Genomic DNA, 27,699 nt, shown 5'->3' on the forward strand with positions numbered 1-27,699 from the left:
TTGTCATTAATTTTTTTTTTTTTTTAAACAGGATTTATCTGGGGAAGGCTACAGAGACACTATTGGTGATGAACACTTTCATCTAGAAGGTATTTAAAGAACAAAATTTCTTGTTTAATATTAAGGGATATTGGAGTAAGTCAGTGAACAAGTTAGTGTGAGAATGCACATATGAGAGTGCAGTTCTTGATATACTGATGCGTCGTTTGCCTGGCAAGACTGTTAAGATGGGAATAGGGTATTACTTCTGTATCTCCTACCACTGTCCTCCGAGTATCAAAAAAAGTCACCCAGTTGTATCATAGGGACCAAGTGTTTTAATCCAAGGTCTCCCAATTTTTTTCCAGCTACTTCTCTTGGCATGGGTAGCAGTAGTGAATATCACTGTCCCCAGCAGAGGTGGTAAATGCAATCGCTGAAAATGTCAGCATTGAGGTTTGTGATACGCTGCATACCCTTCTGTGTTACACAAACCAGACTTAGAAACTCCTGCGTTAGTTTCTAATAAAGACCAGAGACTGTTACTCAATACATTTCTCTTGAATATGAATGGAATCATTATTGCCTCAGATAACTGCTTCTTTCCAAGGCTCATCTCATCTCTTCCTCTGTGATCAGGCCTCTCCTTGCAGTGGAGATGGAATCATTGTTGTAGCAGGAAGGGTCTTTGGGGACCTTGAGTATGGACACTGTATTCTGCGTGCCGGAAGACACATCTGAGGTACCTTGAACTTCAGTTGGACAAGTGGGGATTGATGAACGAAGAGATTAATTTGAGGACATTGTTGCTCATTCTTTTAAAAAACAAGGAAATGAGACTTCAGAAATTCTCTGGGAAACTCTCTAGTATAACAAGTGGTTGCATGGGCTGTGTGCTAGATTTATATTATAGGCTAGTGGAAACAATGTGCCCAACTTAGAGCAATGAACCATGTCAAGCTTAACTTGGAAATTTCTGTCCTTTTATAATCCAGTCACTTGTTTCTGGTGGTAGACACTTCAGTCTAAACAGACCTTGAAAGATTCTCTATGTTAAGAACGTCTGTCTTCCAGTTCCTTACCTGTGAAATGTGTTAATATACTGTGTTTCTTGGATCCCATGTTTCTATCATCATGTCTGTAGTTTACAAAGAATGTTCCCTCATATGTGCCTGTAACGTAAGAGCTCAATTTCAGCTGGTGCTTGTAGGTTACTGTTAAACACAAAAGCAAGATATACTTGCCATGATTGAGTCAGTGTTTGTTAAAAGTGTTTCAGTATTTAACTTCACCACAGTTTTCCTTTCTGCTTATAGTAGGGCATAACTCTAATAAAGGGTGGCTTTTTAATTTTCAGAATTATAGGGGAATCTACTTAACACAGGATATTAAATGTCAGCGAGGTGAATAATTCTATTTTTCTGTGTCTCATTCTACCTTTCCTTGCCTTTAATTACTTCTTACTTTGTTGTGTAGAATTGTCTTGCATAGCAAACATAATATCCAATATATAATATTTCCAAACTAGTCAGCAGCAGGATTGTTTTTATTAGTGTAAAACCTTTTAGGCTACTGTAATTTCAGTCTTTCAGCAGTTTTACATTATTACTTCTGATGTGTCTCATTTCTTATGAAGTAGCTGAGTAGTGAAGACAAGATTTAGATACCAGCAGGTGGTCTTTTCTTTGTGTGCTGCCACTGGGGAAGAGCTGTTCTCTGGCATCTTTCCAGTTGGGAGGCAGGTAACTGTTCCCACCCAGTGCTGAGGCAAATGCGTGCAGATTGCCAAGGCTTGGACCTCATCCCTTCGGCTCTTGGATCTCCAGGCTATGCTTTCCATGCTGGGGACAGTGTTAGCCACTTCTGTCTTGAATGGGAGATTGAAAATCTTATAATTAACAGATTATACTAGAAGCATTGTGTTAAAGCAGGATGCTTTCACCCTTTATGTATAACTTCGTACTTTTTACTGGCATATTTTTGGATGATTGTGATAGTACTAGCATAAAATTGTGATACTAGCATGAAGTGAAGCTGAAGCATGATTTGAGACCTTTGTTAGGGCACAGCTTGAATTCTGTGTGGCTTAGGTACAAGATGACCACTGTTGTAGCTCTTTTCTGCATAGAAATGTTTTGTGTGAAAATGTAATTAATATTATAGAAAGTATATATTACTTGCATGAATGGCAAAACAAAGACTTGAACCCGGCTCTACCAAGTACCAGGCAAGTGTCTAATCAATGAACTATATTCTGTCTTCATAAATACATGGTAGGGATGGAAAAAAAATGAAAAAAAAAAATTTCTCAGATTTGCAAAAAAGCACAGCAGGTGCCACAGTTCTTCTGGGTTAGGGGAAAGTTACAGCCTTCACACTCAGAGACTTTATTGGAGAATAAATCTGAGTTCTTTAGAAGACTCTCACTGAAAAGACAAAGTGGCAATAAGAGAAATAATTGAATTCCTTATTTTGTTTTACATAGCCAAGTTCATTACCTTTTTTTTTTTTTTTTTTTTCCCTTCCTCCCTCTCATTTTTTCCCCCTCTTAGCTGTCTGAGCAGTACAGATAAAAAGAACTCTCTTTGCTGGATTTAACTTCTGTGTTGTTATGTAAAGCTTGATCAAATCCTTTCGTCTTAACAGACTTAACTGGCCAACAGCAAAAGGCTCGGGATTCTGGGATTAAGATTGTATTTGGTAAGAGGACTGGTGTATTAGTGCTTTCTTTTGAACTATAGAAAGAACAAAGTAAACATCAAAAGCATTAAGCCATGAGAGCGGATTGTTGACTCAATGTTGCTGCATGACAAGAGGTTAGAACTCAATAGTGGCGACTCTGTTTACTGAGTGCTGTTCAGAAAGAAACAGTTTGACCAGTATTGTCTATTATATCCAGCACCTGCCTTTGATTTTGCTGCTGGGCAAGTCACTAAATTGAAATTTTTGGATTTTCTCTTACGTGGGCAGTGATTTCCTTAGATAAGGGACACCAATCAAAACCTCAGTCTCATCTTATATTACTGTTTCCCATCTTCCTCTTTCATTAATAACTCAACAACTGGGCATGCTGGATATAGGCTCTGTAGTGGATTCATTTGCAACTTTCATTCCAAGTTTAGCAGTGCTTTCCCACTGCATTTCAGAGACTTCCACTTGCCAAGTGGAAGCGCAACTTGTACTTGTACTGAAGGTCATACTTGTGCAATCTGCTGTGGCTGTGTACAGACTTCTTGTGCTTGAACTTTCTTGTGCAGCAGTTTCTGCACAGGAAGCATGTGGTTTATCATTCTTCATGTCTAGGATAAAAGAGCTTGCATTTTCTCTTCCTTGTCCCTAGATAGAATAGTAGGTCGCCAGAACTGAATGACTAGAGGTGACTCTGGAAGAAGTCACAAAAACTAGCACAGACATTGGGAGGTATTTTTCATTTCATTTCAGTGGGGAAGCTAAAATGGCAGGCAGGAATTGAATGTAGCATCAAACAGCAAGTCACTCTTCCATCATGGAGACATGCAGGTGGCTCAGAAAGATATCTGCTATTAGTGTGTTCAATAATGACATCAAAGTTCTCTCTCTGCTCTTCAAGGCATAAGTAAGATTTTTAATGACTCGTTCAAGAGACTCGCTTTTGTTTTCCAGAACTTTATTCACCTCCTTTCCCCAGACCTTTTGGGAAATTTTCACAGCTAAAGCCTGTAGACCAGGAGAGCTTTCTTATCTTGACTACTCCATGTCTTTATGAAGTGAACTGGGGCTCCTCCATCTTATCAATTGAACATTTAGAAGCTTTTCAGAGCAGACTGTTTTCTCCCTGCTTGTGACATCTGAACCAGAAGCAGGAAAATCTCCCTCTGACACAGACTGATTGTGGAAAAGAGGCAATTTCCTACTTGTCTCAATACAAGCTCTTTAGGGCCCAGTAGGATATAGTTATCAGTCTACTTTAACTGCCTTTTGGAGTTCAAGGTGAAGTCCTTAAGCTCAGAAGACACCTAACCTATCACCCCAATTAGTTATGTGATAATGTGATTTTTCATAGAATCATAGAATCGTTAAGGTTGGAAAAGACCTCTAAGGTCATTGAGTCCAACTGTCAACCCAACACCACCATGCCCACTAAACCGTGTCCCTAAGCGCCTCATCTACTCGTCTTTTAAATACCTCCAGGGATGGTGACTCAACCACTTCCCTGGGCAGCCTGTTCCAATGTTTAACCACTCTTTCAGTAAAGAAATTTCATGTCACTGTTCTCCTGGAAAGTATGACTTAAGTGTTTCTACTAACTAGAAACCTTGCATCTCTGTGAGATCGATCTAGTCCTGTACCTGTCAGAGGAGCTGCCTCTTATGCTGATAGCAATCTGTTCCTTGTTTCATTTGTCAGCCAAGGGTGATGTCTTGATTATTATTCTCTCAACAGAAGACTGGGGAAGATCTAAGCCTTCCTGGTGCCTTATCTGAACATGATGTCCAAAGTCCTGCTGAAAGTAGTGACAGAGCTTGACCTGAATCAACAAACCCATTTTTTGATATGTTTCCCAAACCAGATGTATCCAAATCCCTAGATGTAAGATGTTCCCTCATCTGGTACCAGAAAGGACAAAATTATTCAGGTCATCTTCTTGACCATAAATATTAGAGAGCCCTCCAGCAGAGTTCAAAGCACATGTTGTTGCTGAAAAAAAACCTATCATATCTGTAAAAGAGCTACTTGTAGCACTTTTCACACATTTACAATACATTATGGAATTTCTAAACCTTCAAGTAAGGCATGCTGTATTCAGCAAAGCAGAAAAATAATTCATTATATTCTTAATATTATTATATGTTATTCAAGATGTTACTAGTATGTCCAGTCAGTCCTTCATCTCTTCTTCCTCTATCCAGCACCCAGGGAATCTGTGGTCAAGTGGGAGCTGAGGCATGGTTAACAGAGTTCTACCACGAAGAGCTGTGTTGTTATTTTTGGCTTTAATAAGAACTGATAAGCAAACAAGGAACCAATAGTAAAGAATGAACTAGTGGTTTAAGGCTGCTGATCTTAATGCCCAATGCTGCCAACCATCCTGGACCCACACACAGCTGCCCATGCTTCCCCCCACCATATGCATCCCAGACAGCCCAGTGAAGAGAGCACGTTGGCTTCCACACGAGTGCTGCCGAGGTGCCCGTGCTCCCCCCTTGCTGGGGCTGCAGCTGCAGGGGAGGGCATGGGGTGGAGCATGCCTCCCCCACAGCACCCAACAGCGACGCTGCTCTCATGCATTGCAAGATAATTCCCTCTCCTCTGTCTCTCCGTTCAGGAAAAACTCAGTGAAGACTTTAGTTCCTGGAGTTATTTCTAAAATTGGTAATTGGAAGAATATCTGTTGTCAACTGAGAGGAAGGGTGGCAAGGTATGGTACTTGAGCCCAAATTGTTTATAAACTTGACAGCAAAGAAAAACTTGAACAAGCATTTTAACTAGTTTTAGCTAACCACCTATTTGCCCATGAGATGTTTTTTACCATACTTTGATAATCTCTTAGCTGTAATAAATTCATGTATTGTGCTAGGCTGAGCTACGAATGGGTAATAAGAGGCAGCTATTTCAAACTGCATGATCCTGTCTAGTTAATACCTTCAGTTATGAAGGTTATTTCATTTATTTTGTAAAGCTTAAATAATTTTCTATGTATTATGTACATGAAATTTCAGTGTATTTATAGAAACGACATACATTGCATCTTGCACACAGGTAAAGTTGCTTTATCTCAGCACCGTTGTTACTACCTACCTAGTACTACTGATGCAGGCTTGGTGCTTTGCAGAAAATGAAGGTCCCTTCCCTGTCATGTTCTTAAACCAAATACTTATTCATCACTGACACTGCAAACAGTGCTAATAATTCTACCTTAAAAGTGCTTTTGTGGTCAGCCTTCTGGGATTTTGTATGGGAACTCTGTGTTTTAATGACTTCTTGCTAATCCTACGCACTTAGCATAGATTTACTATGCATGAGTATATGCTATGTGATCACCTCAGGCCGGTGGTCACTTGCTCACTGGCTGTATTTTTTTGGCTGTCAAGAGGTTTCTGCTGTATCCTTTCCTACTACTCAATATGACATGAAACAACTCTGAAAAATATCTTCAGCTTCAGGGTGACCCACCGGCACCAGCCACCATTATCTGACAAACAGCTAGTCCCTGCCTAGGCTGGAAGCTGATAAGCTGGTTACTGTGAATTGGAAGGAGTACCAAAGAACATCGGGGGTGGGGGTGGGGGGGAAGGAGCAGTGGAGAGTGCCAAGAGAAAACTGCTTAGTTTGGCAGTTAGAATAAAAGCCACCAAAGAACATGAGACTGGTAGGATTAGCAGAAGTTTTCCTGTGGTCATACACAGATCCAGGAAATTATAAGAAGCAGGTAGGCTGTTTGCCATGAGTGGGAGGAAAATCTTATGGCATAAGGCACTTTAAAAAAAAAAAAAAAAAAAAAAAAAAAATTGTATGTGTTTCTTAACATTAGCTGTTCCAGTTGAGGGGGGTTGGTATTTGGATCAGAAGCTTTTACTTCTAGAGCTGCTGTTTCAAGTGCAGCCAGGTCAGTAGTGATGAAAGACTGTTGCCATCCCATGGTTGTCCATGGCCTGTGTGTGATGAGTTAGTGGTCTCCAGGTGTTTCCAAATGGATGTTATCAGTGTCTAACAGCTCCCACCCATGTTGGCAAGCGGAGCACAGAAAGGCAGTGAAAAGTGGGCTGTTATGTCACCTCGGAGGGTGAGCTTTCCTCCCCACACTGAGCCACTGCTGTGCGGAGGGTATGTGCTCTGCTGCCTGTGCCATGCTTGTTCCCTGCATGTAGGGTACCGCTCTCTTTAGCTGACAACCCACCAGCTCCTACACTGGTGCTGCCTAAGTTTTTGATAGATGATGTGTTGTGTCTATGGTTTGAGAGTTTTGTTTTGGGTTATTAATCCTCTGCATTAGACTGGGAAGATCATACCTCTGCTGTAAGTATTAGTTTCACATTGATCTCTGTATTCAGATCATTCTGCACTGCTGGAAAGTTGTTATTCCTGAACACAAGCAAGTTGCATGTTTGGTTCAGGGACACAATAGCAAAGCTGAGAAGAGAGCCTGGGATTTCCTGTATCCACGTCTGTCCCTTACAATATGACAGAGAGAGGGTTTCAAAGTATAGTACCCAAGAAAACCTTCCAAACTTACAAGTGGACTCTATGGTGGCTGAAGAAAGTCAAATGTTAATTTAATTGTGTGTAATGTGTAAAAAATATTTCAGTAGAAAACCAAGGTAATGAAAAGGGAAGTGAACAAACACCTCAAAGCAAAGAGTTGATCCTTATGAATGCCTTAAACATGGAAAGCTTTAATATATATACATCCTTGGTATTTATAACAATATTGGTTTTCCATACTCTTTCCTTCTACCAAAGACTGGCAACTTTTCCTTCTTTCACAGAGAAGCTAATGCTGTTTCTTAGTGGTCATTAAAAAAAGATTCAATTAACAATAAGAATATTCCTTTACTCTGAGCTCTGGGGTAGTTGTGAACTAGTTTGCTAGGAGGCAAAAAGTCACCTGTGGATATAGCTGTTGAAAACCTATGTCTACAAATCTCTCAAGCTGCTTCTCTTGTAGCATGTAGGAGGCAGATGATCAGGGTGCATGTAGGAAGCAGGGCAATCAAAGGGCAAAAGTACATAGCTTGGGGAGATCTCATCAAAGGGAGGAGGGCTCTTGCATTTGCCTTCCACATCCTGAAGGTGAGCGAAGCATCATGGCGGCACTTAGGCAGCAGACTGTAGCACCCAACTGGTTGCTCACACCGTGTAGTGGGACCGAGATAGGGGTGAGAAATGGGTGCCAGTGAAATGAGGCTCATGCTCTGTGCATGAGATTTGAAACGGCTGGGCCTCAGTAATCAGGACTCACCAAATTAGTCTTAGTTATTGTTGTTTCCCTTGGGCTGTCAACGTGATTTAGAGGAAGAAGGAACTGTAGCGTGTGTAGGCATATCGGGGTGAGCTGTTCATCTAGTTTAGGTTGGGTAACAATCACACTGAGTGCACAGGAATGCAGGCTGGTGTACAGCTCTGCGCTAGCTGCCCACCGCATGGGTACACCTGTCAAACCCTTAACACCATCCAGGGATGGCTGGGTTACAGCTAGCCACATCCGTCTGCATGTCCTGCTCTCCTGCCTCTGCAGTGGTGACTAATCTGGGAGGCAGGGTCTACCATCAGATGTACCTTGGCAAACTGATGGACTCAGGCGTATCTGTGAGAGACAGCTGATCTAGTGTGTATGGTACAGAGATAAAGCTGCATTACTGTACATGTGCAGCAGTATAAAAATGTACTTGAACTTTGCCCCAGGACATCCACCACCAAGAACAAAGAATGAAATATGGGAACAAGTCAGGAGTTTGAAAACAATCTCTCTGGAAACATGATGAATACCAGTGGTTTCATTTATTCTACTTGAAGAACAAAGGTCCTTTTCTACTTTTAATTTCCCAGCAACGATTATTACCAGTTATTTTTCTTGTAGCTTTGACCACAGTTCATGGAGGTTTTATTAAACATGTTTTTGAAAAGTGAGTCAAAATGCCATTCTTTTCTGACTCTCTTGTGACACTCTCTTTTTTTTTTTTTTTTTTACCCATGTGAAACTAGAGTGTATTTCCAGGCAAAGATTTGGGGCCAGATAATACTCTCATGCTGGTGTTCATGGAATTATTCCAGTTTTGTGCTCTTGTAGTTGAAAGAAGTTTTGGCCCTTGCTATTTCAGAAGACAATGTATTTCTTTCAAATCCCATGCCTTTACATGAAACATTACATTCATTTTTAGAAACCTTGAGTACTGCATTTCATAGGCAATATGTCCTGCTGCAACTCCCGAATATTCCTAAAGTTGCCAGTTCTCTTGTGTTTGACTTGACCCTGACACAGCCAGGCAACTGAGTTTCAGAGTGCTCCCTTTGCTGGGTTTTTGGTAGCTTTCTGCAATAGGCTTTTGTTTAGATCCCATGTGCATGCTCCTGTAAAGCTCTTCTCTCCTGCCTGTAGGGATTTCATATCCCAGTGTGTCTCACGTGAGGATACAGTTTATGACAGGATTAAATAGTTCTTGCATTTCTGGGATCCAATTTAGGAGCCATCATTTTATATAGACGTCTAGATAGATGTAAAGCTAGATGGATGCCTGAACCTTTGGGCTGGATAGTTTAGACACAACAACCTGCCATCCTGCTGAACCTTACAAATACACAATCATGTACATGCAGACTTACAGAGGCAATTTCATTGAAAAGCATATTGCTTTTGCCAGTTGCTGTTCCAAATTCAAAGTGTGTATCAGTCAGGGTGCTTTTGTGTGCTTCAACTCCACTTCTGCTGCAGTAGCTACAGAAACCCAAAGTTTTACCTCACCAGGCAGAACAAGTGCCCTTTTGTTACCTAGACAGATTACAGCTTTTTCTAAAGTCTGCTCTTCATAAAAGCCCAGCTTGAACAGTGGAAATTCTGACTTGCCTCAGATACTGAGGACACTTTTATAGTTTCAAGTAGCTCCAGGGTTATATTTTAAAAGTTGAATTTCATCACATGTTTCAAGTTTGGTGGGAAAAAAAAAAAAAAAGGCATATTTTTAGCAGAAAAAAGTCCCCCCCACACACCTTTTTTCTTAACAGATGTTTCATCTCAATCACATCCAAACCTCAAAGCACAAGTAGCAGTCAACCTTATTCTCCTGTGGAGAAAAAGATAAAATGTCATTTGTTTGGAAGAGGTTTTTTTTCTTTGTGTAACCACGACTAGTTTGTGAGTAAAAGCAAATAGTAAATGCAGCACTATGGGGTTGTGCAAATGAACCTGAAGCAACCTTTCTGCTCTTGAAAGAGTTTGGAGTCCAGCTGCTCTTGTTAGATGGAAAGTCCCAACCCCCAGCCTACCAAAAAAAAAAAAAAAAAACAGTAATCAGGTTTTTCTTGCTTTATAAATCTGATCCAGCAATCCAGGTCCTCTCACCAGTAAAATATGTCATACAAAGTGCCCAACTTTGTACTGAAAAGGATTTAAAACTGCAAAGGCAACAAACGGAGAGGAAAAGAATAGTAGTTGTAAAACAAAATATCCAGAAGTGAGAGACCTGCTACCCGAGGAATTTTCACAGGGCTCCGGAGGAGCGGAGAGCTTTGCTGTGCCTTGCAGCCGGGGCTGGGCGCAGGGCTCCGCGCCGGCGGGGGAGAGGCCGAGGGGAGCCAAGGCAGCCCTGAGCTCTGTGCACAAAAGATTTAGGAGGGAGTTATAGTCCCTCTTAAGGATTTGGAGGCTTGAAGCTAAAGTGTGGTGCTGCAGACCTTTTTTGTTTTGTTTTGTTTTGTTATTTTAATGAGCCTTGACAGAGAGCAGAGCCATCCAGGTGTGGAAGGATATTCTTGGCAAATCGGTGTGCAGATGAAGACTGCTCTCTGTGCCTGCTGCAGGACCCTCTGGGAGCTGCACTGAGCACCCGCCCGCCTGCCCTGTCCCAGGCTGCCTGTGCCCCTGCAGGGGCAGCTGCCCCAGGCCCCACTAGCAAGTAGTGATTGCCGCCCAGATTCCAAGATGCTACGTTTGAATGAAAATTCACAATGCCACTGTAGGAGGATATTGCAGGGTTTTCCACCAAAGGGGTAGCTTCAAGTGGGAAGCTGACTCTTGAGTTGCAAAACATATGGGCTCTCTAGAGCAATAGGTAGGGCTGGCTCCTCCCGTAAGCCTGCTCCAAGCCATCTCCTCTTCTGCATTTTGCACGGTACATAGCACAGCGGGCTTCCGTCTCTGATTGTGGTCTTTAGGCTGTACTATAATTATTAATAATGGTGAGCAGTTACCTGCGTTTGCTCTGTGGGAATCATTTCCTGTGATGAGATCCTGTGTGCTCTCTAGACTTTAGATAAGGTGGTGGGGTCAAGCCTTGATGAATTTTATTTCTCTGCATGTTTTGCAGTATGTTATGTATCACCTTAGTACCATTCCTCACCCATTTGTAAATAAGAAAAGCGAAAGAGATGTATGCTTGTGCACACACACTATATGCTGGACTATTAGTCGCTATATTACTTTTCAGTTGTGCTGTGGATCAATTTCCATTCTCCCCCACCTCTCAGAGGAAGATGTAGGGCTTTGAGGATGGGAACACTGAACCTGCCACTGTATATTAACTATGAGTGAGTTGTCAGATATGCAACTGATTCATCACAGCCAAAATAATGTTACAGTACAGGTCCACAATATTGCTCTCTATAAAAGGCTAGCTTTGTGAGGGTCAGAGTGACATTCTTCCTCATGGGAAGCAATTCTGATGAAATGAATCTTACAGTTCAGATACCTTTAGAGGCCCCGTTATCACAGCAAAGGTGGTGGAAACACGATTTTCCCATTGAACATCTAACTTAGATGGGAGCAAGTTGATATCAAAGCCTACATTATTAATAACATTACCTACTCAGCCTTCATTTGAATAAAGGGTTATGTAGTGGCTGGGTTTTTTTCTTCCTTTTCTTCCCTTGTGAATCTTGGGGGAAAAAATCCAAAGAGACAAAGAAAATTTAAGACAGAAAATCCTATCTGAACACACCTATCTGCAACTTACACTGAGAAGGGATTTTTAAAAAGCAAAATTGTTACCAGTTACTAACCAAATCAGTGTATGGCCATCTTTAGAGAAGAGAGGTCTTCTTCTTTTGCTTTAAGTTACAAATGATCAGTTGATGTCCCCATCTGTCATTGTTCAGCAACAGAATTCAACACTTTGCAGGCCCATTCAGAGCTCCAAGGACACATAATGCTGTTAGAAAGTGGTAAGTGGTCCATATGACAGTGACAGTTTTCACTTAAGAAGTGCTTACCCATGTTAAATGATACAGATAGTATCATTAAATGATAGCAGATTGCATTCTGTTAATGTGGCTTTTGATATGGCCACTGATCAAACACAAATCTTGCTGCTACAGGTATCCTGAACTATTCTGACCAAAGCTTATGGAGATTCTCCCCCCCCCCCCCCCCCCCCGTCTCCTGTGTCGTCGTCCCCGTCCCTCGTCGTCCCCGTCCCCCTTTTTTTTTTAAGATAGGGGAGGGGAGGGAGAAATTATCTTCTTTGATCTCTGATGAGGAAGGGGAAAAAAAGACTGTTCTGTTCAGGCTTTTGGCTAACACAACAAACAGTGTTTAAAATTTAACTTTGCTTAATTAATTAGTAATTCTGTTTAGTGCTGTCTGATCTTCATCCAAAAGGTATTTTGAAGCTTGAGAACTGAACATCAAAGCGTATTGGGTGAAGATGGTCAAGTAAGGCATTTAATCTGGCAGTTGCTGTTGATGAAATACAGCCAGTTGGGGAACTAATTGGAAAAGGGAATCATAATCTGGCAAAATTCAACAAACGCCCTCCCTTCAGCAAACTCACTCCAGAGAGAGTGTGAGAAATCTAGGTTTAGTGTTTAAGCATGTATGAGTTACACCCTAGCTAGCAGAGAGAGACCGTATTGTCCTTTGTATCTGCATCTCTAGTACAAATCTTTTTTTGGTAAGGAGATAATAAAAAAATCTTTCCCCCAACCCAACAGCCAAAAAAAAGATGCCAGACCTAGACAGAAACCTGTGATTCTGTATCAAGGCTTGGAAATACTTCTACTTATATGTGTCAAATTATTGGAGTTGGCAAAAGGAATTGAAGCCTTAAGGGAGGTGGTGTTGCACACACCTGTGAGTCTGACTACTTTTTATTCAGGAGAGAAAATGTTATCTGAATATTTGAGTGAATTTCAGTTTAGCAATTCCCAAATGTCCTAGTGGTGACTTGTCAGCCAGAATGCCTGAATGTTTAAAACATACCTTGGTTGTCTATTTTTGTAGGGTTTTTTTTGCAAGCCATTGCATGGCCTGAGTCACTAGCCCTCTGTTCTGTGCCTGTGTTGGGTGCTGGCAGTAGGTCTTGTGACATCTTGAATCTTTTTTTTTCCACCCCGTGGTGTGCAATTGAACCATTAGTTTGTGTTGTGACCATCAACAGGAAACAGTGAAATAGAAGAAAATGACTTCTCTCCATATTTTGACGTTGAAATACCCATCCCAGACTAGTACAAAGTACTACTAGTACAGCTCTTGCTAAATTGGTTTTGACTTGTCCCACTGGACTTAAAATGGACAATTAATTTCCCTACAGTAAGTTTCAGAGAAGGCAGCTTGATCTTTGTTGTTTTGAAGGGTGTGTCTAATTCATCAGCTTCAGCTTTCAGCCAGAGAAAGTTGAATACACGCTTTTGGCACTGACTCAGGACGAGCCTGTTTTGCTGTGCGCTTATTCTGGTGGCTGTGGAACAGGAATGTTACTCCCTTCCTGGTCCCATTCTGCCTACGTTCATTTGCCGCTGGAGAAGAGGACCTTTGCTCAAGCAGAGTTATCTCTGTTAGGGATGTATTTCAGTCAACTTTGTGGAATAAAACCAAAATGTTTGCTTAATGGGGGTGATATTTCTTAATCCATGGCCTCCAGCAGAACTTAAAAGTGAAATCTGAATGTGAATGTAATTGTTAATTAAAGGACTTATTCTCAATTTGGACTTTCAAACATAGTTGTTATTGCTCTGGTTGTTGTCGTGCAGTCACCAAAGAATGTCGGTTATGTTTGTCAAACCTGATTTGCAATGAAAAAAACGTTGACAGAACCAGATAATTTAGACATCAGAGACTTCAGGAAAAACAACACAATTAATTCTCTTTCTATCCCTTTGGTCCTCATAGTCTCTGACTTTAAGTTCTGCTGCGTCTGCTAGATCTGTAAATTGGAAGTGAAGCCCTTACCTTACCCTATTGATGTCAATAGGAATTTTACTACTGAGCTCGGTTGGACCAGATCTTTGACGCTCAATTCCACCAGTCAAATATTGCTACTGAAGTTCAATTTGAGCTGTTACAGAAGTGCTTATGACTTCATCTCCTTGTCTTGATATGTCTATGCATTTTTTAATTTTTCTTTTACCCTACTCCCCCACAAGTCTCAGGTTCTAGTCTGTGGTTTGTTGTTTTTCCCCACGTACAGATAATTCTGCCCCTTGGTTTCTCATAGTAGTTTTAAAGAATTGCCGTGGAATCTAGTCTATCCAACTCGAGGGGAAGGCTAATAATACTTCACTTCAAAGGATTTGGTTTCATGTATGCCAGATGCTGACTTTCATAGGTGGCATTTTTGTCTGTTCTCCAATTTTACCTTTACTCTGCTTTCTCTCAAAAATTACACAGTAATGACCCTGACGTTAAGATAAGTCACTGGTAATGTCCAGCCATAATTTATCACTGTGGAATTGCATAGCTTCTCCCATAGTTCTGCTTTCTGAGTTAGGGCCCTGTGATCCATCACATGCCTTTTGGAATGGCTGTCATCCCAAAGAGGCTCTGAAGTAGTTCATCTTTAGCCTGAGTTCTCCTAACTGCTGTGCAAATCTGGACTTGGTAGCTGTAACTCACACCTGAACATTCATCAGGGTTGCATCCTTTTCTGTTTCTGGCCACAAGATCCTCTTAATCCATCTGATTAAAATGCTCAGTACAGTTGCAAAACAGAGTGAAACTGTCCTTACTTTGAGAAGGAAGATCATTTGTTAAAGAGATGGTGCTTTGCTTGAATGAGGCTTTGAAAAATCTGAAATGACAAGCCACCTGAGTGAGGGTGAAAGTTTAAACAGTCACTTTTTGACCTGACTTGACTGCAGCTGTATTTTGGCGCTCTGTTTTTTCCCCCCCTGATTCTCAGATGCAGGACGGAGGTGAGTGAAGAATGGTTTGGCTGTCTGAAGCTTAGTATTCTATGCTCATTCAATACAAGCAGCGCAGCAATCAGTTTTACCTCATTTCTGGGATTTTTTGGTGATTCCTAAGGAGCAGTTGGAATTATTACCCCTTTCTTTTCTTAGGAATGAATAAACCCCTGAAAAAAAGACTTAATTCTTCAGGGATGAGTCTTAATACCTTTAAACCGGTGTTCATTCTCTCCGTCTCTTCCTCCCCCACCTCAATTACAAGCAATTGGGTGGTAGTAATTAACAATCTTAGAGAGAAACATCTGCTAGTACACTTAAGCCAGTCAGTTTGTTTTTCATGAAAGAATGGTATTTCACAATTTTTCCAAGTTAATATTTTTCCTTTATTGTCTTTCCAATTTCAAATATTGTCCAGACGCATTTTTATAGTGTCTTAAGGTTATAGGAGTGAATACAAGACCATTAATAATGAACAAGAAAAGAGAACATCATAAAGAAAACATATGCAGCATTTCAATTCATGAAACATTCTGTTAGGGAACATTGTTTTTGAGAGCATATGGTTATTCCCATGAGAAGCAATAAATACACTTTTTTTTTTTCCTCCAGTTGTGGATTCCCACAACAAGGATAGGTTTCTCTGTATATTCATCTATATAGAGCGTTCTCTTTGTCAGGACTTGTTATCTGAGTGGGGAGGTAAGTATTTTTGCACAGATGATATATTGTATGTGGACCTATTTCTGATGGCCTAGACTTTGGAAACACAAGTCTATTAATTCTCCACACTCCTTTGAGATAGCAATCTTGTCTGGTCTAGTTTAATATCATTGGCAGAGCTGAAAGAAAGTTCACATTGTGAATATATCTGAACCTTGGCATGCGGCTCACTGGTGGATCTCTGTTTACAGGCTGCCAGTTTTAACTGTCCCAAGCAGACATTCTCATTTTATTTATAAGTAGGTTCAGCATGTGTTTGTATCCTTCATGAAATTGAGCGCATGTCAATAGTCAAAACTAAGTATAGAAACAAGATACCAAACACTTATCCTTCTCTTCTGAGACAAAGCAGGTACTCCGGTATGTATTTTTAAATGGTCATTGGGTTTGGATAAGTCACACGAGGATATATGCACAGACATGTTATTTGATCACTCGTAAATATTGTTTTAATACCTCCATATTCCCCTTTAAAGTTTCCTCGTTTAGATTTCATTTTTCTTTGCTGAATGAAACTTGACATCAGGATGAGATCACCAGATTTCCCCATTTCATCTGAGCTCCAAAATGAGTAACTGATTTCAAAGGATAATTCCCTGGAGCAGCAAGGCCAATGAGTTCTTCAGATCAAAGGTCAGCAAAGCTCAAAGAGGATAATTTCTGGCATACAGTATTTAAACTCTCTAAAGGAGTGTACTGCAAGATGTATCCCCTCCTTCCCCAATAGTTGAACTCTTGTTTTTTGAGAAGACTAATTTGTCAGAGCACATTTTTTCCTTTGTTACATAAATTATACATTAAAGTGAAAGCTTCCTATCTGAACACAAACTGTACATCTAGAAAGGTTATTAAACGTGCCAGTGGAAGGGCTATTCCTGAAACCAGAAGGTAACTCTGTGCCGTTCCTCTCTGAAGCACCCTGTAGACTGGGGAACTCTGGTGCTTTTTGCACATGCCAGCAGCTTTCAGCACAGTGCATGAGCGCGGTGGTGGAAGGGAGAGAATGCTCTGTAAGACACTTCGTTTTGACAGAAAAACCCAACAAAGAGCTTTGGGGCAGGGAATAGTCATCTTGTGCAGGATCTGCTTCTCAATGCTCTCAGCCTAATGTTGTTTGCCATGCCAATGTCATTTGGGATGCTGTCCCTTAACAGATAAAAGACCACTGTAGAAGTCTTTTGGCCATTATGTACCTTTATACATTTAAAAGTATGTGTGATAACAGGGGTGGATTTTTTTTTTCTTCAATTGGTTGTCCACTGTTCCAGTGAAGCTAGGGATCATGCCAGCCCAGCTTTCATTTATTTCACATTCCCTAGAGTGAGATTGTGAGGGATTGCAAAAGCCCCTCATACAAATGTTTCTGTCAGCTTAGTTAGAACTGTTCATGTGAGAAACTGATCACTGGTACACATGAGCCACTGAAAATCTAGGGGCATATTTAATAGTTATGAAGAACCACTCTCAATATAACTGTCCTTGTTATGCAGGCCCATGTTACCTTTTCATTTCTTGCTGATTTTAGAAGGAAACAAGAAGACTGGACTAAGGTAGACAACCAAATATTGTCTTTTGGTTTATGGGTGTCTTTTTGTGGCCTTAGCTTTGAACTTCCAGGAATATGGAGTTGTATTTATGGACAAAGTGAGTATAAAGCAAATGACCCTTCTTCAGATATACTTCGAAGTTCTGTATTTTAAGTAATATTTATCTTAATATGTGCCTTCATTATGATAAACACTATACAAAAACCTCCTAATAAACAGTCCCTGTTTGTCCGGTAACACCAGGTTAAAAGGACAAGGGAAGAAACTGCTGTGAAGTGAGCTTTCTCTTCCTTCAGCTGACCTTCCTGCTTAGCTTATGTTTGGTGTAGGGAATCCTAACATGGCTTGGAGCAGAAATCAAAGTGTATCAGTGTGTGAGTATGTGTATGATAAACTCCATGTCTACTTGCATTTGTACGATGCGAATTACATGTGCGTCTCGGGAAGCTGGCATTAGTATAACATCAAAACGGCAAATAAGTGTCAAAGTCAGTAAATTCCAAAGGTTTGGGTTTCTACCTCATTCCCCCTTTCTTTACTTCACATCCAGAATCTTTTATAATATACAACAGTTTTGAAAACAAAAAAAAAGTTATACAGTCGTGTTAAATTTAAACAAAGAAATAAGACTAGAAAATGTGATATATATTGCAGTGTGGCAATGTGAATGTTGTGGCAGAAATCTTAGCTTTTGGAATTTCTGAGAGTGTAAGCTTTAGTGTAAGCTACCACTTACATGGTAAGTGTAGATTATTTTTTTTTTAAGCTAATTGTTCTATTTTAACTGTGAAAGGAAACACTGAAAAATGGCCAATATAACGTCTTCATTTCTAGCACGTTAGTGACTTGCTTTCCTGGGAGAATCCTTGGGAGGCACCTCAGTAGTGCTGAACACCAGGAGAGCCACAGAATAAACCCAGTTTGAAATGGATCATCCTGAACTGGAGGGGATCATGTCTCCTTTTTTGTAAGGAATCTGACTTTACTGACCTGGCACTTACGTGAGATCTTACTTACAAAGGCATCCCCAAGAAACGGTTCCTACATAGCATTAGAATAAAGGCTTTGGGTAAATGCAAATGCTGTGGTGCAAGAGAAAAAATACTGACTTTTGAGACCCACATTCTTGCAATATCTTCTATTTTTTGGGGAGTAGGCAGGATTACTACTATGCCTAATGAAGTATGGGCATAACATTGTTGGCAGAGGTATGTGGATGTATAAAAAAAATCATATCTAAAAAGTTAGAGGGTAGGGTTAAAAAATCTGTGTATATTTTCATAACGCTAATTAATATAGAATTAATTTTCTTCAGATATAGGGTTTCATCATGTGCAAGGCTGAGTGCCTCTGCAGGTGCCAAAGGCACAGCTATTAAGTTCCTGGGCATTTGTCTTTTAATCCACATGAGAAGTATATATATCTTTCTGTTATATATTTGATATATGTTATGTTACGATATGTTGTGTTATATGTCTGATAGATGTTAGTATTGATGCTCTTTGTGAATGCTATTGAATTATGCAAGTGCTAATGTTTTAAATTGAAACTTAGGTGAAATATACTTTTTCATACATACCTGAAAAAATGCAGCTTAACCTTTTTGGGAGGTAGTGTTAACTTTTTGGAAGGTAGTAAGGTTTGTGTGTATTTGAAGAGGGAAATTGGAATAGAATGAGGACTTCATTTCAGCTTCATTACTTCATTCACTGCTGGTGAATGCAGTGTGTTTTTGCAATATGTCATAAACTTTCAATATTTTGCAAATTATTCAACTGACAGTAACAGTTCTGGTTATATTCTCATAATACTGTGTTTGAACTTCCTGTGACTCTAGTGATGTTTGTAGGAGAGGCTGTGTACCAAAAGCTGTTGGTAAATTGTCTGCTGAAATTATCCCAGACGTGTAGTGAAGACAGAAGCAAATCAAGTATAATGATCCTCTCGTACAAGTTTGCTGAAATCAATTTCACCCTAAATGTAAAGACAGATTTGCAAATATAAGACTGCTTTGACATTTTCTTATAAGCGTTTTTTCTTAAATATATTTTTCACAGTGGCTTTGCCTCCAGAGAAGACAGATGGAGTTTGCAGTGGAGATGAAAAGAAAGCAGAAAAAGAAAGTGACACACGCACAGGTTCCAAGAAGCAACTGAAATTTGAAGTAAGTCCTCTATATTTTAAAGTTTCACTGTACTGACATAATTATGGTAGAAAAATAACCTGTGGACCAAATAGTGTCCTCTGATGAATGTATATAGCTCCCAACGATTGTAATGGGTACAGGAGGAAGCAGAATTGGCACAAGTCAGTGTCTTACTATTGGTGCTCCTTTTGAGGTGATTAGTGAGATTTATTTCCAGGTTTGGAGAGGATCAAATGATGATCATTCCTCTGTAGGATCTGAAATGTATAGTAAGAAGAGACGTTCAGTTTAACCCTTTATCTGTGATCCTTTTTGTTAGTAATTTATTATGCTAGCTACTGTGTTATCAAATCTTTAGATTGACTTTCATGCACTACTGCACTTGGTTAAATCTGCCTAGTGTAAAAGATGTTTGTGAAAGGTTCCTTAACCATCGGTCTTCTGTGCCTGAGCCTCCAAAGTGAAATAACCCTGACTTGCTACATGGGAAATCCATCTGATCACATGGCAGGAGGAAAACGATCCTGGAGGGCAATGAGTCTGATGGTCTGTTTCCTTGTACACTTACAAACATCATAAAACTGCCAGACATTGTGTGTAGTTGGCAGGTTTTGATTATATAGGGAGTGTCATCCAGTTAGAGGGTTGTCTGTCTTGGTGAGGAGGAAGATACTCTGGTACCGGCAAGAAACAGCACGAATTTTCATCTCTCTGCACTCTAGCAGACGTGGCAAACTTCTACCTTTCAGTGCTGTCAGCCTGTCACAGTAATGAGCTTGCATTCCTCTTGTTATTTAAAAGACCATGCAGCCACCTTGCAGCATGGCTCGAGTGTTCGTTTCCTTCTCTAGAGCAGATTTAGTAGTCTGGTACGATTTATTTTTTACTGTTTTAAGATTGATTAAAAGGAGGTAGCTTTCCCATAGGCAGATCAGGTGTTGCTAGGTGCTTGTGTGCCTTCTGGGGGGAGGTGACCTCCTGCCTCTTTTTGCACAGCGATAACTCTTTTTCTAGGCACATTTTATATTCTACCTTGAGTAGCAGACATTTGCAGACAGGAAAGGCATGATAAATTGCAATTAACACTGCCTTGATACTTGAACGTTGGAGGACACCTGTCAACATGGTTGGTGCCAGAGTAGCTGGAACTCCATCGTAGCGGCAAAGTCCGTGTTTGTTCCCAAGTAGTTCTTGGCGTGCCATAAAGGTTAGCACTTGACTAATGCAGGGAAGGTTGCCATGGCTCTTAACTAAGCAGAGCACATCCTCACCTAAAGATGTTATGTTAGGCAATGGTGTGGGACAGGGAAGTATTAATGTGTGGCAAGAAACCAAGTATTGATATTTTTTCCCTTGTTTGACAAATGAAAGTTTTCCAGCTATGTAATCTAGGAGCTAAGAGATTGGTAAATGTTTCAAAGGTATAAAAGAATCAGCAATGCAAGTGTTGAGACAAGAGGTCTAAATCTGAGGTGGATGTGATTTGGCTTTTAAAGGTGCTGGGAATGTTTATGTAATATGAAACTGTGTTTCCACAGTAGAGTGTGGGGCACTTGGCAGCTTTCAGCCAGGCTTGTTACCACTGAGAGAAGACTGCCTTTGAACTCAGCAGGGGACAGGGGGTACCGGTAACTGCTGTAGGGAATTGGTTTCAAGTCAGATCAGCCAGGTATTTTGAGCTCTATCATGCTGAAGCTATTTGGAGCTGTTTATTTTACTTGCATACAGTGGCTTTCATTTTAATTGCACTGTAACTTTTCTGTTTTGCCTTGTTGTGGCGCTGGATAATTCCGATTGCGCAGGTCTTGAGAGAAAGCAAACGATTTGCACCCAGGTGACTGGAGTCAGCAAAGTGCATTCTTTGTTCTTGACTGAAGTCTTGGTTTTAGTTTGGGGATTTTTTTTCCCTTTAACAAATTGATTCTTTCAGGCTTTCCACAGATCGCACTCACTGACAGAATAAGGACCAGGCACTACTCCCAGGTCGTTCTTACCTGCCAGTTCCTAGGCAGGCTCCATTTCAGGAGCTTCAGTGGCATGATGCTGTACTGCACTAACTTCGACAACCTTTGGGTATCAAATATCCGTGTCAAGGACAGGTCTCACTGGTGGGGATTTGTGCCATATGTCCACTTTGTACTAACGACTACTCCTGGCACTGTGGTGTACTGCCTTATTCTGTGGGTCTGTTTCTGTTATCTTTCTCTTCCTGAGTTAAGCAGAGTTTTCCTTCTCACTTTTTAGTAGGAAATCTTATTATATTTCAAGAGCTTCAGGGAGTAGTTTTCTTGTACCTTTTTGTGTTTCCTACAATGAAGTAGAAAGCATCTTGCAGATTCCCTGAAGTCTAGCCCAAGGGAGTTAGGATTATCGTGTGATTGTGATGAGACTCCTTCATTGTGGTGGACAGAGGCCTCCCTGGGACATATCCTGAAAGCTTCCTCCCGCGAGGGAGGGAGGGAGGAAGGAAGAAAGCAAGCAGCCTCCTTCTACGGAGAGTCTCCTCTGCAAACAGGCCTTTTGCTTTAGGTAATCAGCTGCTCTTTGCATGTTTCTTAGGAATTGCAATGTGATGTGTCTGTAGAGGAAGATAACAGGCAAGAATGGACCTTCACACTGTATGACTTTGATAACAACGGAAGAGTCACACGTGAGGTAAGCAAAGTACAGCTGCCCCTTTGTGTGCAGCGTTTGCTAACGAGAGAAGTGTTTTATAACAGGAACATTTTTTCTTCTATGAAATAGAGGTGTCCTGCCAATTTAAACAGCAGTTTCCATGGACCCTTCCCTCCTAGAAACAATCCCACCAGTAGTTTACTGTTTTCAGATGTACTGTACCGCTTTTTAAGCTGGTTGTTGTTTAATATCTGGGATTAGCCTTTAAAAAATAGGACTGGCATTTGAGGAGGAGAAATATCTGAAACAACTGAACAACTAAACACATTGTCAAAATAAACCCCTGCAAATGTATATTGTTCTGGCTTCTATCCTGCTTTTCAGAGTTAAGCTAACCAAATAGCAAGGTTGCTTTCTGACATTCTTTCCAGTAGGACTAACTATACTGTTCTGTTGTTTTCATGAATATTAGGCTGATCTCTGCCTTCTCCTTCCAAGTATAAATAACATTGATACTTGCTGGAGGACTGTAGTGGCTGGCTGTCAAAGCATACCCGTGTGTATTTTTTATTATCAGGATGTCTTCAAGTCATATTTCCTATGCAAATAAGAAGCCAAATAAGAGGATGTATAGATTAGAATACAGTCGTTTTTAAGAACTATTTCTATCTAAATTGAATGATACTTCTTCTAGAAGAATGTCTTTCGCTGAGATTTACTGCAGTGTGCTGTCATTGATTTTTTTGTGAGGTGTGTTTACTGGCTCCCATGCCCTCAGGTAATCAGCTGAAAATTGACAGGTTTTGTCTCATTTGGCTCTTATGCTGGTGTCTGGGAAAATTACTAAGAACTGATTGAAAGGAATAGGGTAAATACTGAAAGTATAGTGGCCTTAGACATCAAATGATGGCAGAAATTTTTCCTAGAAGACTGAAGCAAATCTTTTTTGACATTTATGAACAGGGTTTTTAACATGTATATGAACATCACTTCTAGGCTTTTTTTATTGTCTCTCCTCTGATAGTGCTTTGAATAGTCGAATGAAATCTGTGCCCTCATGCAAGAGAACAAGCAGATGAAACGTTACAGGCCAAGTCCAGAGTTTCAAATGGGAAGAGGAGATGTATAGAGAGGGCAAGAAGAAGGGGGGGTGGGGAAGTAGTATTGTATTTGTTAATGTATGGGGAAAAGAGACAAGAAAAATGAAATAACTTGCCTGAAGTCTCACAAGAACCTCGTGGCAGATTGAACCCAGATCTTTCGAGACCCAAGGCTAAGTCTTCATTACAAGATTATCGTGACTCTCAAAGGATAGGGGAAAAACACAAAACCCAAACCCACACACACGGGTGTCCTTTACATTCAGGCATGGAATTCCCATTAATGTCAGTGGGAGTTCCATGTGCTGAACGTAACAAGAATATGCTTTTAAGTATGTATACAATAATTATTTGTGATTATGTGGTACACCAAAGAGCTTAATTTGACTGTACTTAGAGAATATGTTACAGCCAAATTCTACCTCTCCCTGCTACAAGAGCAGACTGCAGCTTAACTGAAACCAAATCTGTGCAGGGATTGAAAATTATACTACTCTGAGGTCTGGAGGTTGCTATATTCAGGCTTGAACCTGTGCCAAAAAAAATTCTTTTAACCAAGGGACCAAATAGGTTGATAATTTTCAGCTCTTTACATGTGACCAAAGATAGAAACAAATAGTATGCACCATTGCAGAGTTTCCCAGTTATGTTACACACTTCTTTTGCAAGATGTTCCAGTGCCATTTGTATAATCCATCTTGTTGGTTGTCTTCTGTTGAATCCAGATGCAATTTTAGAGTTGTTTGCGCAAGAATGACTAACGATAGCAGCTCATAGATAATCTTGGCCACAAAAGAGGAATTTCAGTCTCTTCGTATGACGTAGAATTTCTTATCTATTAGCCCCTGAGAGACTGGCAGTCAACATAATGGGCTTGATACTGTCGTTTGTTAAGCAGCTCTGCTCCTGATCCAGCAAAGGACTTAACGATGGCAAACGTTAAACGTGAATAGTTTCAATTAAAATGAATGGAACACATGCTTTGAGTTAAAAGTATGTGAAGCATATTGCTGGATCAGAGACAGAACAGACAGTCTGAGGAAGAGGGCTGGCTGGTCTGTACCAGTGCCATTTAGTGAGCTGATGAAAATGCTTTCAGAACCGGTCAGCTTTTCTAAACAAAGGTCCAGTGTTCTGGTGAGAAAAGGTTAGTGTGGACCTTTTCTCCTTCTTTGAAAATTTCACTTTAATGTCTCCTGGATTTATAGCCAGATTTAACAGAAAGATGAAATTTCTTAAGTCAGATTTCTATCTGTAGACCTTGAGGTGCCTTACGAAAAGAAGTCAGCCTTATCATTCTTGTTTTTCATGTTGGAAAAGTGAGACAATGGAAAAGGAAGTGACTTGCCCACCCACATCCATTTCATTTGGTTCAAAGTCATTGTGTTTAAAACATTGGACTTCATGTCCAGAGAGTTTCCAAAGGAATACACAGTGTTAAATTAAGTTTGTAAGAAACATGTAGGTGGGGTGCAATTTTACAAGTGGACTAAATGTTTTTTTCATTAAAACGTTTGAAAATTGTAAATAAGATATGGATTTAGTTACTGGATAAAATTTCCCTTGGGTTTTACACAATGACAGATCACCGTAAGAGCATTCAAATTCCATCTTAGTGAAATTTCTTCTGGATCTTAACAACATCTTCAGAACTTAATACTGCTTTGATTTCCTTCTAGAGTCTGTATGGCTTATTCTGTAGTCCTTATAATTAGAAATTCAGATCTAGTCATGCTTCTTGAAGAGATACACCCATTATGAAAACATAATTATTGGGATGGCAAATTATAAAATTAGCATTACTGTATGTTATTAAACTACTGCTTTTTCTGTCATAGAAGACGGCCATTTTTCAGTCCTTTTGGTGTAGTGGGAGATAACTTTTCCTGCTCTAATATGTATATTACAAAACTTGGCTAATAATGTTTTCCTTCATTCCATAAGCCATAAGAGGACAATTCATTATGTACTGCAGGCCTTTTCAGAACTGACAGCTGCACTGTAATTATCTTCACATGGATATTTGTAATCGGACTTGAAACTTGGATAATTGAACTAATGTGTTTTGATCCATGAGGTTTTATACTGAGCTCTCTGAATGTAATTATACTTCATAAACACTAGCCTTTTTTTTTTTTTTTTTTTTTTTGCAATCAGTTCTTTCTTGGAAAGTTGGGTTTCTTTGGTGAGTGACTGCACAGGAGCACACAAGAAAGTTGTTGTCAGGAGTAAAAAAAGGGAATTTCTTCTAGACTAGTTGTTGAGTAAAAAGCAAGTGAAGTTTCTTTCAGGTTCCAAATAAGAATGATTCAAAAATGTATGTGATCAAACAAAGCTGATGTTGCGATAAAAACATCCTGCTGTATGTAAAAATCAAACTACAAACAAAGTACAAATGAGACATCTGTACTTTTCTCTTTTTGAGGAAAAGGTAATGAACTGATACTGATGTTTCTCTTCATGCATTTTTATGCTAAAAATGTTCTTTTTCTTACAATTTTTCCTCTTACGTTTCCTTTCTTTTTTTTTCTTTCTCTTTTTAGTTACTTTGCTTATATCCTCTGTAATGAGTGAAAAGGTTTGAAGTTATTTCTGCATTCAGAACTCAGCACCAAATCTTTGACTGGGGGAAGGATACTGACTTTTCTGGGGCTACTGTTGATCAGTCTGACCCTTATCTTGCAATTTGCTGGTTTTCACTGTGTTTGTCAACGTTGTATTAACTCATGATATAGAAGCAGCAATGGAACCAACAGATAGAGGAGTAGTGCCTGTCTGTATCAGAGGGGCCATCATTTCAGCCATTAGATTTGGTGGATTTGTGCCAGAGAGAAATATTAAGAGAAAATAGGGCTTTCTCTTTTGGTTTTGAGGGGAGCCAAAAACATGTATCCCAGAGAAGTTACAAAGAATCAAATGTTTTCTTTCAGTGTTGCTAATCTCAGTGGGGTTTTGGGGTTTTTTTGTTAGGTTTTTTTGTTTGGTTGGTTTTGGGGTTGTTTTTGTGCAAATGTCTCATTAAATTAATTCCACTGGAAAAGCCTCTTAGTTCCCTTTACAGAATCTCTAGTTTGCTAACTAGTCCTGTGATGATAAGCTCTGCTAATACTGGAAAAATAGGGTTGTCCCTGTACCACTAATGTTCCTTAGAAGTAAAAAATTAATACCTGGAATAGGGAGTTTCTCAGTCACATGAGTTCTATAAGGAATGAAGAATACTTCAATGTAATTTGCTCTTGTTCTTATTTGCAGACCCATTAGTTTCTCTGAATGTTCTAAATTCCTGCTAATCTCCTACTGGAGATCTGTTAAGTATTTTGTGGATACATGTGTGAGTGCAGCATACATATGTGGCCTTAACTGTTTGCTTTTTAGTATTTCTAATGCAAGTATTTCTGGCAATCTATTAAAGTTTCTCTTTTTAATATACTTTGTTGTATTAGCTGCTTGATAAAATAGGATGTGAAAAACATACAGATTAACACTGTTAAATCCTTCAGCCCTGGAAAAACTAACTGTAGTGTTCAATAAGCAAGACACAAATAAATCCGGGTATGGCATGTGCTGGCTGTTTGGATACTACCCAGCAAGCATTTGTTTTCCTCTTTGAGGAAAAATATCATCGTTTCAGTTTTCTTACTTGAGTAAACTAGCTATCCCACCAGAAATTCTGCACACTAGAAGCCCTTCAGCAGTTAGTTAGATTCATGCAGCCTACTTTCCCTCTAAATATAATCCATTTGCTATAAAGGAGAGAAATGTTTTTGTTTTAAATTTCTTATTTATCTTTACCCATTTAATATACTAATTTAAAAATCTACAATGATTTTTAATTAGAAATGGTTTAAAAGTACATTTCAGTAAAAAAACCAAGCAAATGATATTTTTGGAAAAATGGGAAACACTGAAAAATCTGTTCTTGTTTATTTTTCATGTAAAAAGGGAGGACGTTTGAGAAATGTGGGATGAAACTTTTTGTGTGGGAAGTGCCAAGCAGTCTTAAGCAAAGCAGTTGCAAAATCATGTGACTAGTAAAAATTGTAATCCGTTGTGCAGAAGGGTTAGATTCTTTGGTAGGTGGTCTCTGAGACATGCCGGTTGGTGTACCAGAAGAGAGGAAAATTTAACTAGCTTTCATTCTTGATCTTTGATGCTAAATTTCTTGAGGACAGTGAAATGCGCAAGCTGGTATGTAGAAGGTAAAGCTGTCTCAATGGTTTTAGGCAGTTCTTTAAGGAATTTAAATGCAGATAATGTTCAGTGGGGCAGCTTTCAAGGGGAACATAAATTGCCTCAGTCTCCTGGCAGGCTACTGGAAGATGAAAATTCTTTTGGGGGTAAATATAGACGTAACTATAAAATACAAATTTTGTAACATATATTTTAATGGTCTAGTGCTACTAATTTGACAAGAAGCCATTACCATATTAGCTGCCAAAAAAGGGCTGTGAGAAGGTAGTTTTAGTCACCGTTCAAAACTCATTGACGAAGACCATTCCTACCTGATCAGCGCCTCAGGAATTTGTATGTTATAATTGTGAAGCAATAACTGGAAAGCAACAGGAGGTTCAGGCTGCCTTGTAGCTGGTACATACTCGGCCAGGACCTTGGTAGATGACAGAGAAGCGAATGACCCAAGCAGACTTGTTTGACCAAATCAGAACTGTCAGTTTGCTAGAATTTCCAACCCCAAATTAGGACCACAAGTAAATGAATCCTATAATAAAAATGTTGTCGGTATTTAAAAGATCAGCATAAGCATTAAGCGGTTACTTAT

General features: G+C 39.8%; 1 protein-coding gene across 2 annotated transcripts in view; it reads left to right on the forward strand.

Annotated features, from left to right (window-relative positions):
• The window catches only part of NKD1 (NKD inhibitor of Wnt signaling pathway 1), a 112,278-nt gene that overhangs the window by 73,321 nt on the left and 11,258 nt on the right, over window positions 1-27,699 (forward strand). The window contains exons 4-6 of one of the 2 annotated variants that reach the window (XM_076349281.1): window positions 32-89; window positions 19,118-19,224; window positions 21,766-21,861. In XM_076349281.1, coding sequence (XP_076205396.1) covers window positions 32-89; window positions 19,118-19,224; window positions 21,766-21,861 — 261 coding nt within the window. The remainder of the gene's footprint in view (window positions 1-31; window positions 90-19,117; window positions 19,225-21,765; window positions 21,862-27,699) is intronic. The other variant, XM_076349283.1, reaches the window with a different exon arrangement.

The sequence above is a fragment of the Aptenodytes patagonicus genome, chromosome 11 (assembly GCF_965638725.1).
Source record: "Aptenodytes patagonicus chromosome 11, bAptPat1.pri.cur, whole genome shotgun sequence".
Lineage (NCBI taxonomy): Eukaryota > Metazoa > Chordata > Aves > Sphenisciformes > Spheniscidae > Aptenodytes > Aptenodytes patagonicus.